This window comes from Hypanus sabinus, chromosome 4, assembly GCF_030144855.1.
Source record: "Hypanus sabinus isolate sHypSab1 chromosome 4, sHypSab1.hap1, whole genome shotgun sequence".
In the NCBI taxonomy this organism is placed as follows: domain Eukaryota; kingdom Metazoa; phylum Chordata; class Chondrichthyes; order Myliobatiformes; family Dasyatidae; genus Hypanus; species Hypanus sabinus.
Genome location: NC_082709.1, coordinates 154,262,362 through 154,281,627, shown reverse-complemented (window position 1 = coordinate 154,281,627; position 19,266 = coordinate 154,262,362). Strand labels below are relative to the sequence as shown.

Genomic DNA, 19,266 nt, shown 5'->3' with positions numbered 1-19,266 from the left:
AGCAAGATTTGCACATTCCTCCTTGCAAAACTGTTGAAGGTGTGCAGATTAGTTAGGAAGCAGTGTTGGACAGTAATCTTGAGGTCTTGATGTTAGATCATGTTAAGGTCAGGACTGACTGGGCTACTCAAGGACATCAATTGTCTTCATTTGAAGTCACTCAGTGGTTGCTTTGGCAGTGTGATTTGGGCTGTTGTCCTGATGAAGGACGAACTTCCTCCCCAGTTTAAGCTTTCTGTAAGTGGCCATCAGGTTTTTATCCAGGATCTCTATTTAGCAGCATTAACCTTTCCATTAATCCTAACAAGACTTCCAGTCCCTGCTGCTTCCCCACAGCATGATGCTACTTTCCTGTACTTTACAGAAGGGATGATGTTACCTGGTTGATGTGCAGTATTAGATTTACGCCACACATACCGCTTAGCGTTGAGGTTAAAAAGTTCCACTTTAGTCTTATGCGACCACAGGACCTGCTTCCACATTTTTACCGCATCTTCTAAGTGATGCTTTGCAAAGTCTTTATGGGGAAAGAAATGTTTTTTTTTTTTAAAAATCAGGGCATCTTCCTTGTCACCCTTCCAGACATACCCTTTTTGTGCAAGGCCTTAAATTTATGGAGTCATGAACTTCATCTCCATTTGCAGCCACTGTCTTTGCAGCTCATTCAGAGTGACTGTTGGTGTCACAGAAATGTGCCATTCACCTCCAGTGACCAAGTTTAGAGGGCAGTCTGACCTGGGCAGTTAGACGGTGGTTTCATATTTTTCCACTTTTTCCTCAATAGACTGCACTGAGTCCAAGGTTTATTCAGTGCCTTTGAGATTGTATTGTACCCTTCCCCAGATCTGTGATTCTCTGTTATCATTTTCCTGACTTCTATTGAATGCTCATCTTCATTTTGGTTTAGTCTGTTGAAAATCTACCATACTATTGGATCTTACAGAGAGAGGGAATATTTATTCAGGTGACCCTCCAATTTTCTATATCAACAAATTGGATAAGTTGGTATGGTAATACTGTATGCTACACCTGAAGAAAGTTAGTGTAAATGACACAAAGGGGATGAATACTTTTTAAGTTGCAATTTTTTAAAAAAAATTTAATTAATTGTTGACAGATTTTAGAACTTTTGATTTGACATGATTAACAATGTTTTGTAAGATTGCTCAATCTTATTTCAATGTATTTGAAATTTAGAAAATGAGAGAATAAAATGTGAAAATAGTTGTAGGGGCAAAATACCTTTTTAAGGCATTGTATAGTATCTCTTAGCAAGTGATAGTAAGATATCAGATTCTTCTGTGATCTCTCAGCAATTACATGCTCTCTTTTTATTTTATTCTGATAACTTCACATTTTCCTAGGTTGTACCCATTTTACCCGATCCTTACTCATTCACATATGCTACATATGTCCCTTTGTCCTCTTAATTCCTACACTTTGTGTCAGTGGCGAATTTAACAATCATACCTGTTGTGCTTTCTTCCTTCTTTATAGTTCACTAAAGAGAGGCATCATCTCTCTTACATCTTGCCAACCAGAATAAAACCCATTCTACCCACTTTCCATTTCTTGTTAGCCAGCTAACCTCCTATGCATGTCAATATGCAATTCAATAATATTATATTTTTCTACAATAATCTTTGATTGAGCACCTTATCAAATGCCTTCTGGAAATCAAAGTACACTGTATGTCACCTTATCAAAAGAATTCCAATGAAAAATTGGTCAAACACCATTTCCTTTTCACATAACCATGCTGATTTTGTCCAATATATAACCTGGATATAGTTTTTTTTGTACATCCTGTTACAACAGTTTTTTAAGTTTCCCTTCTAACAGACGAGTAGCCACCTAGCTTTAGTTCCCTGCTTTCCAGAGAGCAAGAGAGCTTACACTTATACTTTGTCAAACTTGTGGAACCTTCCCCATGTCAAGAAAAAACATGTGGGTGGGGGGCACTGAAGCTAATGCTAATTCTCTAAAAATCTAGCTGAACAGATTATAATTTTCCCAGTCTGCACTAACAGAAATATATTGTAAGTGCATTCAACTTGTCAAGCACACAATAAGTAGGGGAAGATGCAGGAAAATGAATCTGAATTACCCTTTGTGATCAAATCCCCAGTGAGATTACTCATAATCAACTTTTTATTTAACATAAAGAGATGGAATAAAAGGGTTTTGGAATTTAACCATATTTATTTTTAAATGTTTGCAGTATTAATACTGAATTCCAACTCAAAAGACTGGAAATTATGAGTGATAATGAGATTTTGGCAAATTGGAACTATATAAATACACGTATTAGAAGGATTTTTGAAGCAAATTTTTCAAAAATCATCAACATTAAGAATCAGCTCCTTAAACATGAAATTGCTTGTGCTTGATATCACTTTTATGTGAGTAGAATGTTGTTCTAATCACACTGGACAACAAATTCTTTCAAAAGTGTTGCTTCCTCAATTTTTTTTGTTTACGATAGACTGCTTGAATATGAACACAAATATAATTTCAGTTTTCTTGTATCAAGTAGGAATTTGGAGAAACAACAAATTAACTTTTATTGAATTTAATGTGTTTAATTGCATAATGGTGCTGATGCCTTGCAATAGTTCAACTAAGTTTAAAATATTTTGTTAATGATTTTTATTTGTACTCAGTGTATGAGGCTTCTTGCTTAAGTGTCCAACAATAATTCACCAGCATTGATGGATTCCAGTTGCCCTGGTATCTTTTCTCCATGACCGCAATATCCTGGTGAAACCTTTCACCATGCTCATCACTAACAGCACCAGGATTTGCAGGGAAGAAGTCTAAATGGGAATGCAGAAAACGAATCTTTAGTGACACATTGCATTTCATGGTTTTATATGCTTGAAGCATACTTTCAACCAGCTGCATGTAGTTTGGTGCTCTGTCGATGCCGAGAAAATTTTCAACAACTTCCTTGAATGCCTGCCATGAGATTTTCTCCAGTCACACTAGAAATTCTTCAAATTGCCTGACTGATTTGTGGACCAACAAAAAAAAATGTGTTCCTTAATCTCAGCATCAGTTATTCTGGGAAGCATCTGTCTCAAATATCAAAATCATTCATAGAAATTTTTGTGCCTGGTGATAGCAAATTCCTTCCTCACAGTCCTGAACCCAATAATTATTACTAAAACCTGTCCTGCCATGCAGCAGTCACACCACCTAAGTATGCCCAAGCATGCCTGGACAAGATAGAAAACTTACCAGCTTGCATTGTAGGCAACATTTTAATTGATCTGAATTACGAATTGAAATAATAAACATAAGTGATTTCAAAAAATGGTTCGTGATAGGGAAACCTCATGGTGATTTTCATGATTAGTAGCCCAATATTCATAAAATACACCTAAAGGTATTCAGGATGCAAAATCTTTGTTGTCCAGTGGATTTATCAATAGCAGGAATATGATACGGCAGGATAAGAAGGAAACTTAAAGATTGTTGGCTATTGGTATGTGGATTGATAGGAAAGTGATCAGCAATTTAACTCATTTTAATTCAATTTAACTCAATTTAATTTTATTATGCCATTGCATCCCCCCCCCACCCCCCAGTTGCAAGTACAGCAGGCAACTAGGAAGCCAAAAATTGTGTTAGCCAGAAGAGAATGAGTACAGGCGAAAATAAATTTTATTACAGGCCACATCTGGAGTACATTGTACAATTTAACCTCCTTATCTAAAAAAAGATAGCCCTAAGATGTTAAGAAGTGGGAATGGTGTAAAGATTCATGAGTCTGGTGGATCTGTTGTACAAGAAGTGGTTGGTTCAATTGACAAAGGATATTGCTTGTTGTGTATTGAACAGATCAAAGAGGATTTTAACATTAGCTGTCTGGAGTATGCTTAGCCAGGCAGCAGAAACCATGAGCCAGATTCAGTGGACAGCAGTAAATAAACAGCACCAGCCATCACTATACTGAAACTTGCTCAGTTTGTGAAGCTTTGCACTGGAACTTGTTCTGCTTTGAAAACCATTGCAGTGCTGCACCCTATAAAAGGGCCCTGGAATGTTCAAAGTTGAGAAAGTACATGATAGCTTGATCAGAAGATTGGTATAGAATATAGAGCTTAATTACCTAGGATAAACAAATGATGCAGAAAGAAGCAGTTGGTTCTCACTGCCAAAAGAAACAAGTCCTTTTCAGGCTGGAAGGATGCAACAATTGGAGTTTCCAAGGAACAGTTCTTGGCCGTCAATTATTTACTACTTACAATACCTATAAAAAGTATTTACCACTCCATCCCCCCTTGGAAGTTTTCATGTTTTACTGCTTTACAACATTGAATCACAGTGGATTTAGTTTGACACTGATCAACAGAAAAAGACTCTCGTGTCAAAGTGAAAATAAATTGAGATAATTTACAAATACATAACACAAAATAATTTATTGCTTAAGTATTCAATACTTATTGAAATAATAAGTATTGTTGTGTTTAATATGACACACCAAATGATCACTGGTGCAGCCAATTAGTTTCAGAAGTCACATACTTAGTTAAGGTGTCTTAGGTGCATCTAAACCTGTGTGCAGTCAGGGAGTTGATAGTGAAAATACACCTGTATCTAGAAGGTCCAACTGCTGGTGAGTTGGTATCCTGGCAAAAACTATACTATCAAGCCAAAAGAACACTCCAAGCAACACCACTAAAAGGTTATTGAAAAGCACGTAATAAGATGGATGCAATAAAATTTCCAAGTCACTGAATATCCCTTGGAGTACAGTCAATTATCATAAAATGGTAGGAATATGCAATAGCTATAAATCTGCCTAGGGTAGGCTGTCCTCAAAAACGGAGTGATCCTACAAGAAGGTGACTAGTGAGGGAGGCCACCAAGAGACCTATAACATCTCTGGAGGAGTTACAGGCTTCAGTGGCTGAGATGGGGGAGATTGTGCATACAACAACTGTTGCCCGGGTGCTTCAGCAGTTGCAGCTTTATGGGAGAGTGGCAAAGAGAAAGCCACTGTTGAAAAAACTCACATAAAATCTCAGGTAGAGTGTGCCAGAAGGCATGTGGGAGACTCTGAAGTCAGCTGGAAGAAGGTTCTATGGTCTGATGAAACCAAAAATTGAGCTTTTTGGCCAGACAAAACTTTTTGGCGTAAGCCAAAAACCTCGCATCGTCAAAAACACACCATCACTACTATGAAGCATGGTGGTGGCTACATCATGCTGTGGGGATGTTTCACTACAGCAGGCCCTGGAAGGCCTGTGACAATATATGGTAAAATGAATGCAACAAAATACTGGGAAATCCTGGAGGAAAACCTGATGCTGTCTGCAAGAGAACTGTGACCTGGTAGATTTATTTTCCAGCAAGACAATGACCCCAAGCATAAAACTAGAGCTATGCAGGAATGGCTTAAAAACAACAAAGTTAATGTCCTGGAGTGGCCAGGTTAGAGTACAGACCTCAATCCAATTGAGAATCTATGGCTGGAGTTGACAAGGGCCATTTACTCACACTCCCTTTGCAATCTGACAGAGTATGGGCAGTTTTGTAAAGAAGAATGGGGAAAGATAGCAGTGTTCAGATGTGCAAAGCTGATAGAGACCTATCCACACAGCCTCAAGGCTGTAGATGCAACAAAGGTGCATCTACTAAATACTGACTTGAAGGGGGCTAGTAATCATGCAATCAATTATTTTGTGTTTTGTATTTGTAATTAATTTAGATCGCTTTGTAGAGCTCTGTTTTCACTTTGACACTAAAGAGTCTTTTTCTGTTATGTCAAAAAAGCTGAATTAAATCCACTGTGATTCAATGTTGTAAAACAATAAAACACAAACACTTCCAGGGAGGGGTGAATACTTTTTATTGGCACTGTATATTAATGAGCTGGAGAAGGAAGCAAAATATCATGTATCCAAGTTTGCTGATTCTCATAAATAGATGTGAGGGCACATTGACCATAAACAAAGGAGCAGAATTTGGCCATTCTGCCCATCAAGTCTATTCTGCCATTCCATTATAGCTGATTTATTACCCTCTCAAACATATCCTCTTGCCTGCTCCCAATAACCTTCGATGCACTTATTAACCAAGCTATCAACCACCGCTTTAAATATACCTTATGTCTTGGCCTCCACAGCAACCTATGGCAATGAGTTCCACAGATTCACACTCAGTGGCTAAATAAATTGCACATCTGTTGTGAAGGGACATTCTTCTATTCTGAGGCTGCACCCTCTGGTCCTACTGTATCCCCGTATAGGAAACATCCTCTCCACTTCCACTATCTAGTCCATTCAATATTCGATAGGTTTCAATGAGATCCCACATCATTTTTCTAAACTCCATTGTATCCAGGCCTGAGTCAAACATACATATGTTAACCCTTTCATTCTCAGGATAATTCTCATGAACCTCCTCTGGATCTACTCTACTGCCAGTATATCCTTTCTTAGACAAGCTGAAAACTGCTCATAATACTCCAAGTGCTTTGTGACTGCCTGTAAGAAAACAAATCTCAAGGTTGTATAATTTATACATTCTATGATAATAAATGCACTTCGAATCTTTAAAGTGTGATCTGACCAATGCCACAAAGCCTCAGCATTACATCCTTGCTCTTATATTCCAGTCCTCTTGAAATTAATGCTAACATTGCATTTGCCTTCCTTACCACTGACTCAACCCACAAGTTAACTTACAGGGAATCCTGCACAAGGACTCCCAAGCCCCTTTGCGCCTCAGTTTTTTGTACTTTCTTTCCATTTAGAAAATTGTCTGCACTTTTATTCCTTCCAGCGAAGTGCACGACCACACACTTTCCTGCACGATATTCCATCTGCCACTTCATTGTCCATTCTCCTAATCTGTCATCCAAATCATTGACATTTAATGTGAAAAGTAGTCTCAACAATGACCCCTGTGGAACACCACTAGTCGCCAGCAGCCAACCAGAAAAGGACCCCTTTATTCCCACTCTTTGCCTCCTGTTAGTCAGCCAGTTTTCTATCCATGTTCACATCTTTCAATCCTGCATGTTATTTCCTTAAAGAGTTCCAACAGGTTTGTCAGGTAAGAATTCTCCTTAAGGAAACCAAACTCAATTCAACCTATTTTATCATGTGCCTCCAAGTACCATGAAACCTAATAATAGACTCCAACAGGAGTCCAGGAAAGCCGCATCCATCATCAGGGACCCTACCACCCTGATCATGCTCTTTTCTCACTCCTGCCATCTGAAAGGAGGTATGGGAGCCTCAGGGCTCACACCACCAGGTTCAAGAACCGTTAAAAACCATCACACTCTTGAACCAAAGGGAATAACTTCACTCACCCCCAGCACTGAACTGTTCCCACAACCTGTGGACTCACATTCAAGGATTCTTCATCTCATGTTTTCCATACTTATTGTTTATTTACTAATTATTTATTTTTGTGTTTGCACTGTTTGTTGTCTTTTACATGCTGGTTGAATGCCCAAGTTGGTGCAGTCTTTCATTGATTCTGTTATGGCTATTATTCTATTATGGACTTATTGAGTATGCTCACAAGAAAATGAATCTCAGGATTGTATGTGGTGACATATATGTACTTTGATAATAAATTTACTTTGAGCATCTTCAATTACAGGCCCATTAAGTCAGGTTAACGGGCCAGTAATTTCCCGTCTTTTGTCTCCCTCCCTTCTTAAAAAGTGAAGTGAGGACATTGCAATGATGCTATTTGGATAGTATTAAAGTGGGAAAAAAACTTGACAAATGTGGAAAATGCAAGGTCATGCCCTTTGGTGAGAAGAGTTCAAAGGCAGACTATTATTTAAAGGAAGAAAAATTGTAGTTGAATGAAGTACAGAAAGATCTTGGTGTTCTTGCACATGAACCATAAAAGGTTAGTAGGAAGGCAAATTATTGTGAGATGCTTGGAGTTTAGAAATAGGCAAGTATGTTACAGTTGTACAGATTACCGGTGAGGTCACCCAGGTCTGTGTAGCTTTGGTCCCCTTATTTAAGAAAAAAATTTGCCAGAGTAATATAAAAACAGGCCCTTTGGCTCAATTAGTCCATGCTGAACATGGTGCTAGTCCAAAGCTAGCATGCCTATATTTGCCCCATATTCCTCTGAACCCCACCCATCCATTAAGTTTAAATGTTATTAATGACATTGGAAGACATGCACTGAGATGAAAGGGTTGACCTATCAAAACTAGTTCTGTATTCTTTGAAGTTTAGAAGAATGAGGTGTGATCTTAATCAAACATACAAGATCATAATGAATATGATGGGGTAATGCTGAGATCTTTCTATTAATGGGAAAATCTTTAAAAAACGTTACACAATAAGGGAGCAGTCATTTAAAACTGAAGTACAAACAACCCAGCTTGCAGAGGATGGTTTCTAATATGGAGGATTATAGGGACTAAATCATTGGAGAGATTAAAGAATATAAATAAATCTTTTGAGGGAAGTTTGAGAAATTGAGAGCATAGAAATGGAATTGGTGGGCAGACTTGAGGAGATGGGACCCATGCTCTAATTTTCTTAACTCCAATAATGAAATCGGGCTCAAAATTTCCATTCTGGGATAGCTGTTAGCAGTAATTAAGATGAGTCACAATGTTAAAAATTTACCAATTCTTTATTTTCTTACTATGCCTCATAAGAAAATTGGAGCCTGAACTTACTGTGATTGCACATGTTTGAATGCCACATTTCACAGTGGAACACATTACTTTGCATATGGAGGATGGAGAGGCAAACATCCCCCGATTTCCTTGTTTAATGTCACTAATACAGTTGCCAGTTCATTCAACTCACAGTTTAAATAACATGTACTGATTAACAATACTGCCATGAAAATCTGGGTTGATTGTTATTGACTTTAGCCACACCACGCTGGTTGGAAGGAACTCCAAATCAGTCACTGCTTGGAAATGTTTGCTGCAGCAATGTTCACATTAATAGAATTATCTGTTGACTATCTCAGCTAAGGATCATACTTAAGGAATGGGAACCTGGTTAAGATAATGGTGTTATCCTGTTATCGGAGCGGTGTCCCAGAAAGTGAGTCTCCAGGAAATAACAAAATAAACAATGCAACAATGTCATCAAAACATCTGAAAACTTTCCAGGCCTTGAATTAGTTAGCTTCAGTACTTTGTTTTTGTTCCACCCTTTCTGTCTTCATATTCTGCTACTCTGGAAAATAATGGCAACTGGAGATGGTGATTCAACATGCGGCAGTGTCCCTCCTACCCCTCACTTAAGCAACATAGCACAAACTACAATGATAGGGCCAAACATCTATATAATATTGAGGTTTGGTTGCTCCAGAGAGCCCTGTTGTACCACACGTTTGAACATTAAGTCAACACCAAACATGACATGGAGAAATATCAGTGTTTGAACCGACAGCAAAAACTTTTTTTTTTAAATTTATTATTGTTTCAACTGGGGAAAAACTGGCAAGGAACCATGCAGAAATCCTGATGGAAATACTGCAGGTGAAAAAAAACATCTAGGATAAAGTTCATATACATAAACACCATGAATAAGTGCAATATTTTAGTCTGACACACAAGCATTTCACGATGTATATTATATACATTTCTCTGACATTAAATTGTACCTTTGAAGTTGTACAGAATAAACTCAAGGAAAACATGGTTCAAAAACAAAAAGGGAGAAGGTGAATATGAAACATTAATATGCTATAAAATATTCAAATTAAATTTTTAGAGATGTTAATGCCATAATTATTCACAAAGTGAAGCCTAAGGACACAATACAAACTCTACCCAATCCAAATTACACAGTTCCATTTCATCTCCTCACAAAAAGCCCCAAGTCTTAACCATGTGTTTTATACAAGCTATTGTGCTAAACAAAATCTTCTTTCTAGTGCACTTTTATTTGGTTCTATGCTGGTGTATGTGCTCAAGGGGTACTTGGTCATCCCAGTAACACAGCTAGTCAAATCACATCTCTGTAGTGCAAGATACTTGGGTATAGTCCCGACCTCCAATAGTGTGTGCTGTCATTCTTCCTCTTCCTGTGCAGGCTTCTTCTGGGTGCTCCTGTTTCCTACCACATTTCCAGAATGTGTAGGTTGGAGATTTTATTGCCCTAGAGTGTAAATGAGTGGCAGAACCTGGGAAGAGTTGATGAGAATGTAGGAAGAATAAAAATTTGACTAATACAGGATTTGAGGAAACTTGGTGGGTAATAATCAGCATGGGCTTGGTGGGTCCCAAGAGTCTGCTTCCTGTGCTGTATCTCTGTGACTCAGATCACCAGTGAAAAAGCCTAGTCAACTCAATAGTTGATTACAGGAGCAGTACAAAGGCTAGATATTCTGCAACAAGTAGGTCACCAACTAATCACCATTCAGAGAGCACAATGCAGGGCAATGTATTTATTTGATGGTGACTGATCCTGTGCTTGTGTAATTGCATAGTCATATGCAATTACATCCATAATACTGGCAACCCTAAGTAGTTAGTATTGATCTGATAGTACATCAAAATTAGTGGCCTAATACATTAATGGAAATATTCAGCAACTTTGCTAAAACAGCCCAACCACCTTTTGGCTCATCTCTTCTGTGAACCCACAATGGTCTTCAACTATATACCCAGAAATAGCTCTGCTCAGTGACACTCCCCTCTCCAGCACATTTATACTACTGGCCAATGGTCTCTTTCCAAAAATAATTTGCTCATGGCTGTTAAAAAATCATGGAAAATTAAAGACATGAAAGGAGATCTCTAGGGCTCATCATCTATGAACTGTTCAAAAATAGTTACCCAACCTAACCCTGCCTCTTCCTGTACACAGGTGTTTAAATATGACGAGTGTCTGTCTCTACCACTCATTTATAGTCTGAATTCCAAGAATCTACTAGTCTCTGTTCGAACAGACCTTCCTTCAGTATTATTCTAACTTTTCTATCAATTACTTTAAATTTATGCACCCTGGTCTTTTGACCTATCTACCAAGGGAAACAGCAAATGGGAAGAACCTACTGAGGGCTCTCTTTTTTTCTATACCTTGATTTTCTATTCAATCTCTGCTTTATAGAGAGAAAAAAAAACAACCCCAGCCTATATAGTGGCCAATTCTGCTCCTATGTCTTAAATGGTCTAAACGTTTCAGTTGTAGTGACATGACATAAACCTCCTCTGATTCCTCTAGCTCAGTTGCATCTCACTGTATACAGAAGTCAAGTTCTGGTCTAACATCATACACTGTTCTAGCATAATTATTGGCTGCAGTGTAAATTGTTACTCATGTTTGGACTGTTGTTCTAAATAGTATTACTTACTTTCCATAGAATTTAATCTCCATCTAAAATTTTATGAAATATTAGCACGGCAAAACTAAAACTGGTCATCCAATTAAATGTTTTGTTTTGAAAGATGATACCTTCCGCATAAATAGAATCTGCACCTCATATACAATAAACTGAAAAACTCAGTTGATCCAAGGCAGTTCCATGGTGTTCCTCCTCCCCCCCCCCCCCCCACACACACAGGAAAGCTTGTTAAGTTGTGCCTTTTAAAGCCTGACCTTTAATCCACCCAATTTCACTTTAACAGGCTTATTTCCACATTTCCAATATTTTGGTAACTCGTTTCACTGCACTGATCACATAGTTTCTTACTGATACGTTCGTACAAAAGTAAGCGAAAAACAAAGACGGCTCCGTGATCTACATTATTATTTTTTATACAATGTTCACTGGAGGACCAATAATTCTGTTGGCTGAGGGAGGTAGGTCGGTAAGTAAATAAATAAAATCCCCGTTAATGTTCTGCACAGTCTACCAAGGAAGCGGAATGCGGGAGTGCCTCCATTTTAACAACTAGTTGCACTTGTGCCCAGTTCTCCGGGAACGGCAGTAAAATATCGGCAGTCCTTCTGAAGTTTTGTCCCAACCAGTTCAAGAGATGAACAATTAAACATTTCGGGGATTAGAGCCAATCGTTGTTTTTGCTGCATCCCCTGGCACAAACTGAGCCGAACAGCACATGCATTGCAAACTACAAAGCTTTGGTTCGCTTTACTGCAGAAGGTTTAAGAATAGACTGGAAAAACGTGGTGTTCAGTTCAGACGCAAGCGTGAAGTCGAATTCCTATTAGTCGTGTTCATTTACATTCACGATTCTCCAAGCAAACATACAATTTATTTGGAGAAAGAGTTCATTTAATACTACTGCAATAGACGGAGTCTATGCATATGTGATTAACTGCATCATGCGACTCGGAGCAAAGGATGAATCATGAATCGTCTAGCATTCCAGTAACGAACAGAATCGTGTCACTGAAATACAGATTTTTCAATTTAACATGAATAGTTTAATATTCTGTTTAGCAATATTACGATCGTAGCGATCTTTTGGTAAGGCATTTTGCTACTAAAACATAATGCAAATTTTTATTTGCTTCTGGTGCGTCTAACGGTTTCACTAACATTACTAAATGAAAAACTTTGAAACACTTCAGCGATTAAATATCAATTTTCAGTTGACAGATTAATCACATGGGGACCAAGATACACCTAGTATAATTATTAGTGATGCAGCACGTCCACAGACGGTTAAATTGGGAATTGCGAACCATCTGGAAAATAGCAGGTGATTTAGCACACAAAATACGAAAAGAACGATAAACTCGCCTTTGGACAGCCATGTTCATTCATCGATTTTTTTTTGCGGGAGCTAGCGGTACCATCGCATTTACTACAAAGTTAAACATAGTTTAACTCTTACCTGCCAGGCAGAGAAGCGGCATCCACCGTGAGAATGCAGATGGCCACATTTTGAACGTCCTTTACATCCCAGATTTGCTGTTATGACTCGATATCACGTAATCTTGGATTGTGAATTAAATTCCTATTTCCCATTGAAATCCCCCTCTCCGTCTCTCTCTCAATACTGGCAGACACTAAACTATCGGGCAAGCTTTATCTGGCACCTGTTACTCGTCTACCCTGCAAGGGCTGTGCGCTCGCCCAAGCTCGACAGAAACCAGTCTGCAGACAGGAACGTCGCCTCGGAAGTTCAGATAACAGCTTTACAGCTCAGGATATTTTATTGCTTTGAATATCGGCTCAAAGCAAAGTCTGACACAGAAATTAATTCACGGCAGAAGGGTGCTGGATCCCCCTCTCTACCGATGAGCTTTTCCAATCACATGGCTTCATTGATGCTGTTTTGGGCTCCGCTGTGGTTGAAATTGATTGCGTTCGTGACGCTGCTATGTGTTAAACGAATAAAGTACAAATTATGTAATTTGTTGTTTATATTTTTACAGAATTTCTACCACCATCGTTTTATTTCGTATTTCATTTCGGAATACGAGCAGAATTCTAATTAACTGTACCAAACGCACGAACTTTCGACAGCATGGTGATGATGCGCGTTATTTCTATGCAGCTGTGTGCATTATCGGAAAACCGTCATACCGAAGTTAATGAATTTAGTTAAAAATTCCAGCAACGGAAGTCGTTTTGAAATGAAAAGATGACGCTTGTTTGGTTTATGTGTATCTGTACACTCGATGTAGCACAATTTTGCTGCAACAATGTAATCTACTTGCGGTATTCAGACATTTGTTGGAGGCAGCGCCGAGCGGAGGCATGACCGGAATTGATAACCTTCTCTGGAAAATGAAGCAATAGTCCTGATTCCAAGCGTTACATTTCAACCGAATGGATTCCAGAACAACTTGAGCAAAATTTAAAAAAATAATTGTGAACACATTTGGCAGGTCAAGACAGAACGATTGGAAAGGTAACCTTCCAGGTCGATTATCCCTCGAAAGAAGCAAGTTAAAACAAAACTAGGAGGTTGTTCTGTCTAATTTGTTCACCCATTCAGCTAACAATTCCACCCCCAGTCGATGTGTTATGCAACTCTATCTTGAGCTGAGATTTGAACCTTCTGCAAGTGACTGCTTTTTAAGAACATATTATTTCTCCTTTTCAATTGTCATTTGACTTTTTGCACTCAAGATATGTATAATTTTTCTTCAGGAAAAGCTACACGTTGAAAATCTTCCTGCATTCAGTTCTGATGTTGTTTAAGAAAAAATCAGCTGGACTTGCGAGCTCCAGCCTTGTCTCAAACGTGAGCCCAAATTTTGAAAGTCACACGAAAAGTGCAAGCATCTGCTGGAGTAAGAAACAAATAAAACTGCCCTGGCAAATAGTGATTGAAGGAGAAACAATACCTTTCGTGGGTTCTTAGCTGATTACAGGGAAGATCTTGTGGGATGTTACCCCTGCTGGCAAGGCCAGCATTTAATACTCATCACTACCTACTAGACATTCCTCAACCATTACAGTCCATCTGTTGAAAGTACTCCCATTGTGCTATCCATGAATTAGACAACAGAGGGTGGTGCAAGCATGGGACCAGCTGCAGGCAGAAGTAGTGGGTGCAGGTTCAATTGCAACATAAGAAAAGTGTAGACAAGTCCACTAAGGGGAGGAGGGCGCAGTATGGAGGGCGATAGTTTAAGTGAGGGCTGGCATGAACTGGATGATTCACAGGGCTGTAGAGCTGTATGACCATAATAATGCCAGACTGTTGACAGATGTCCGAGTAAAGATGGTGCACGACTTGGAGAGAACATTCAGGTGGTTGTGGTATAGATCACAGGTTTGGAATTTGCTGTAGAAGTACTGGGTGAGAAAATGGATTTCATGACAACCAAGATGGAAAGAATGAATTTATAGTGTGGAGTGTTGGGTGCCAACCCACAGGACTGCTTTGTCCTGGATACCATTAAAATTTCTTGAGTTGCTGGTACTATATTCATCAACCCAAATGATCAGGCTCTTCAGATTCAGGTTTATTTATCCAGTACTCAAAGTGCACAGAGTATAAGTGGAGGATCTTGTGGCCATCACTGAACTGTGGCTGAAGGATGGTTGTAGTTGGGAGCTGAACATCCAAGGTTACTCATCCTATTGGAGGGATAGGAAAGTGGGCAGAGGGGGTGGCTTGGCTCTGCTGGTAAAGAATGGCATCAAATATCAAGCAGTAGTAAATCAAGGCATCTGGACTTGCTCTGTTTGGATGTTTCACCACTCATCTGAGAGGCTTCTTCATTTCTGATCCAAAGTGGGTAGTTTCCCAGCTTATAAACTGAGTTGTTTAAAAGTACAGCAATCACACGAGGGTCATTAACAGTTGTAGAGATAACAAGAGGGTCTTTAGTCTTATCTTTGCATGAATGAAGGGGTGAACTGTTGTGGAGATTCTGGCGTAGAGATGTTAGGACTGCTTTGTAAGTAGCTGATAGTTGGTATCATACCCCACTCCTTCTATTCAGGGATAGGTTTTCCAGTTTGAAACAATGGCTTCTTTAAACCCTCATTTAAACCACCTATCCTCCCTGTTCAAAAAGTGCACACTGTTATCAAAGGAGTGTCCTGTTAACTGTACAGATCTGTACACCAGTGAGACAAAGCAACCACTTCACAAACGGATGGGCCAACATAGGAGGTCTAACACCTCAGATCAAGACTCGGCTGTATATCTACACTGAAAGGACAAGCCTGACCTCAGTGACTGGGAAGATGTTGGAGTCAATTGTTAAGGATGAGATTATTTAGTACTTGGTGACACAGGACAAGATAGGACAAAGTCACCATGGTTTCCTTAAGGAAAATACACATCTGACGAATCTGGTGGAATTCTTTGAGATTACAAGTAGGATAAAGGGAATGCAGTGGGTGTTGTATATTTGGACTTTCAGAAGGCCATTGAGAAGGTGCCACACATGAGGCTTCTTACCAAGATATTACAGGAAAGTTACTGGCATGGTTAGAGCAGTAGCTGATTGGTAGGAGGCAGCAAGTGGGAATAAAAGGATCCTTTTCTGGTTGGCTGCCAGTGACTAGGGGCCTGTGTTGGGACAGGTTATGCTGTATATCAATGATTTAGATGATGGAATAGATGGCTTTGCTGCCAAGTTTGCAGATGATATGAAGATTATTGTTGGGGCAGGTATTGTTGAGGAAACAGGTAGGATACACAAGGACTTAGATTAGGAGAATAAGCAAGAAAGTGGCAAATGAAATACAATAATGGAAAATGCATTGTCATGCAGTTTGGTAGAAGAAATAAGTGTGCAGATTATTTTCTAAATGGAAAGAAAATCCAAAAATCTGAGTTGCAATGGGACTTGGGAGTCCTTGTACAGAAGAGCACAAAGGTTATCTTGCAGGTTGAATTGGTGAGGAAGGCAAACACAGTATTAGCATTCATTTCAAGAGGTCTAGAATACAAGGGCAGGAAAATGATGTGAAGACTTTATAAGGCACTGGTGAGGCCACACGTTGAGAATTGTGAACAGTTTTGGGCTCCTCATCTAAGATGTGCTGGCATTGGAGCGGGTTCAAAGGCAGTTCACAAGAATGATTTCGGGAATGAAAGGGGAACATTTGATGGCTCTGGGCATGTACTCGCTGGAGTTTAGATGGATGGGTGGAGGGGGGGGCGGGATCTCATTGAAACATTTTGAATGTTGAAAGGCCTAGACAGAGTAGATGTGGAAAGGATGTTTCCCATGGTGGAAAACTGGACAAGAGGGTACATCCTCAGGACAGAGGAACATCCATTGAAAACAGATACAGAGAATTTTTTAGCCAGAGGGTGGTGAATTTGTGTGCACAGGCAGCTGTGAAGGCCAGATCATTGAAGGCAGAGATTGATTGGTTCTTGACACAGCTTCAAAGGTTACGGATGGAAGGCTGGGGAGTGGGGCTGAGCAGGGAAGAAGGATCAGCCATGATTGAATGGAGGAGCAGACTCAACAGGTCAATTGGCCTAATTCTGCGCCTACATCTTATGTTATTATGTACATCGAAACATACAGTAATTTGTTTTGTGTTAACAACTACAGATGTGCTAGGGCAAACTGCACATGTTGCCACATATTAAATGCCCTCAATATTCAGCAGAACAACACAAGCAGCAGCAACAACAAAAGCAAACCAACTCCCTTTCCCACAATGCCACCCAATCCAAGGAGAGGCTGCCTCTGGAGCCCTACAGTCTTTGGCCCCAACCTCTCGAACATCAGACCTAGGGTGTACACCATATGGTCCAGGTGACCTAGCTACCTTCAGACCTTTCAGTTTCCCAAGAACCTTCATTCTAGTTATGGTAACCACACACTTCATGACCCCTGACACCTGGAACTTCCATCATACCGCTAGTGTCTTCTGCAGTGAAGATTGACACAAAATACTTAATCTGCTATTCCATTGTCCCTATTACTACCTCTTCAGCATAGTTTTCCAGCGGCCTGATATCCTCTCTCTTCTCTGTTACATTTTACATATCTGAAGAAACTTTTGTTAACCTCAAATATTATTGGGTAACTTACTTTCATATTCCATCTTTACCTTCTTAATGACTTTAAGTTGCCTTCCGTTGTTTTTTAAAAGCTTCCCAATCTTCCATGTTGGCTTATTCTTGATAGCCATGGTTGTGTCATCTTTCCTTTAGAATACTCCATCCTCTTTGGGATGTATATATCCTGTGCCTTCCAAATTGCTTCCAGAAATTCTGCTCTGCCATTGCTGCTTTGCTGTCATCCCTGCCAGTGTTCTTTTTCTGATCAATTCTGGCCAACTCCTCTCTCATGCCTCTGTAATTCCCTTTACTCCACTAATATATTGATACATCTGCCTTTAGCTTCTCCTCAAATTTCAGGGTGAATTCATCATATTATGATCACTTTCCCCTAAGGGTTCTTTTACCTTAAGCTCTCTAATCTGTTCTGGTTCACTGTATAACATCCAATCCAGAATAGCAAATCTACCTGCAGATTGAAGTCCCCCATGACTATTGTAACATTGCCCTTTAGGCAAGTATTTTCTATCTCCTGTTATAATTTATAGGCCATATCCTTACTACTGTTTGGGGGTCTGAATGCAACTCCCATCTTTTTACCCTTGGAGTTCCTTAGCTCTATTCACAATGATTCAACACCATCCTGACCCCCTGTCACTCCATTTTAATAATTTAATTTCACTTTTTACCAACAGAGCAATGCCACCCCATCTGCCTTCCTGCCTGTCTTTTCAATACAATGTGTACGTTTGGATATTAAGCTCTCAACTATAATTTTTCAGCCATGATACCTGCCAATCTGCAACTGTACTACAAGTTCATCTACCTTATTCTGTACACTGCATGCATTCAAATACAACACCTTCAAATATAACACCTTGAACCACTGTTATTCTTCTGATGAGATTCTCAAAGTAGAGTTAGGTGTGGTATTCCAGAAATTATACTTATTGACATATATTTCCACGCCTGGGCGATGAACAAATTAAAGGGGAATTTGGAGATGGTGACAATCTTTTGTGGTTGCCTTTGTCAGTAGGGGAGGTTTGTCAAATACTGTTACTCATCCAAAAGTCATGAAAAAATATAAAACATGTGATCTGTTAAGAGCTGGGTCCATCATTTTCCAGTCAGTTGCCATTTGACCCTTCACCACGTTTTTCCAACTCTCAATTGCAATAAAACTACATGGCTGAAAATCTCCTGAAATTGAATTCTTACATCATTTTTGAACAGCTGTGTATCACCCTTCCTCTGCAAATGCGACTTGCTTGATTTCCAAAGTGCAGTACTTTCCAATTGCCCATATTGTTTCATTTACCACAAATTATTCCAAGCACCTTTTGAAAGACAGTGCCAGTTCCTTAACTTAGCTGTTGACATTCCTTCATATCATGGGGTAAATTTGCAAATAATGCATTAATTTTCTGAATTGGTAATTGCTATAAACTACAAACAACTATTGTAGCAATTACTGTTGGGCCACTCCACTCAACACATCTACCATCCTCACCCTTTTCCTTTTGCATATCTGTTTTTTCTCTTTCAAACAATTTCACATTAACATTCCTACCACTTTCAAATTCTGTAATCTTATTTAAAAAGCTTTCTGGGCTAACCAAATAATTCTGTTATTAACTGAAAAAAGCTAAAGTTAGTCAGGGAAGAATTTTTGTAACTTGTTTTCTTTCTTCAACACGCTAGTTTTCAATTAGTTTTCAATGAATTAATGTCAAGTTATCAATAGTGTAAGAACTGAGACACAAGGCATCGAAATTGGAATCTGAAGCAAAAACCTGCTGCTAGATGAACTTGACAGGTCCAAGCAACAAACATCTGTGGAGGCAAAGGAATGCTCAAAATTTTGGGTCATGACATGACTGAGAAGATAGCCAGAGGACAGATAG

At 39.2% G+C, this 19,266-nt stretch overlaps 1 protein-coding gene across 3 annotated transcripts in view; it reads right to left on the bottom strand.

The window, feature by feature from the left end:
* Window positions 1-13,314, bottom strand: part of LOC132393372 (immunoglobulin-like domain-containing receptor 2) — a 106,353-nt gene extending 93,039 nt beyond the window's left edge. For all 3 annotated transcript variants that reach the window (XM_059968496.1, XM_059968494.1, XM_059968495.1), the window contains exon 1: window positions 12,761-13,314. In XM_059968496.1, the coding sequence (XP_059824479.1) occupies window positions 12,761-12,809 (49 nt within the window). In that variant the 5' untranslated portion in view covers window positions 12,810-13,314. The remainder of the gene's footprint in view (window positions 1-12,760) is intronic.
* Window positions 13,315-19,266: the final 5,952 nt, after the last annotated feature.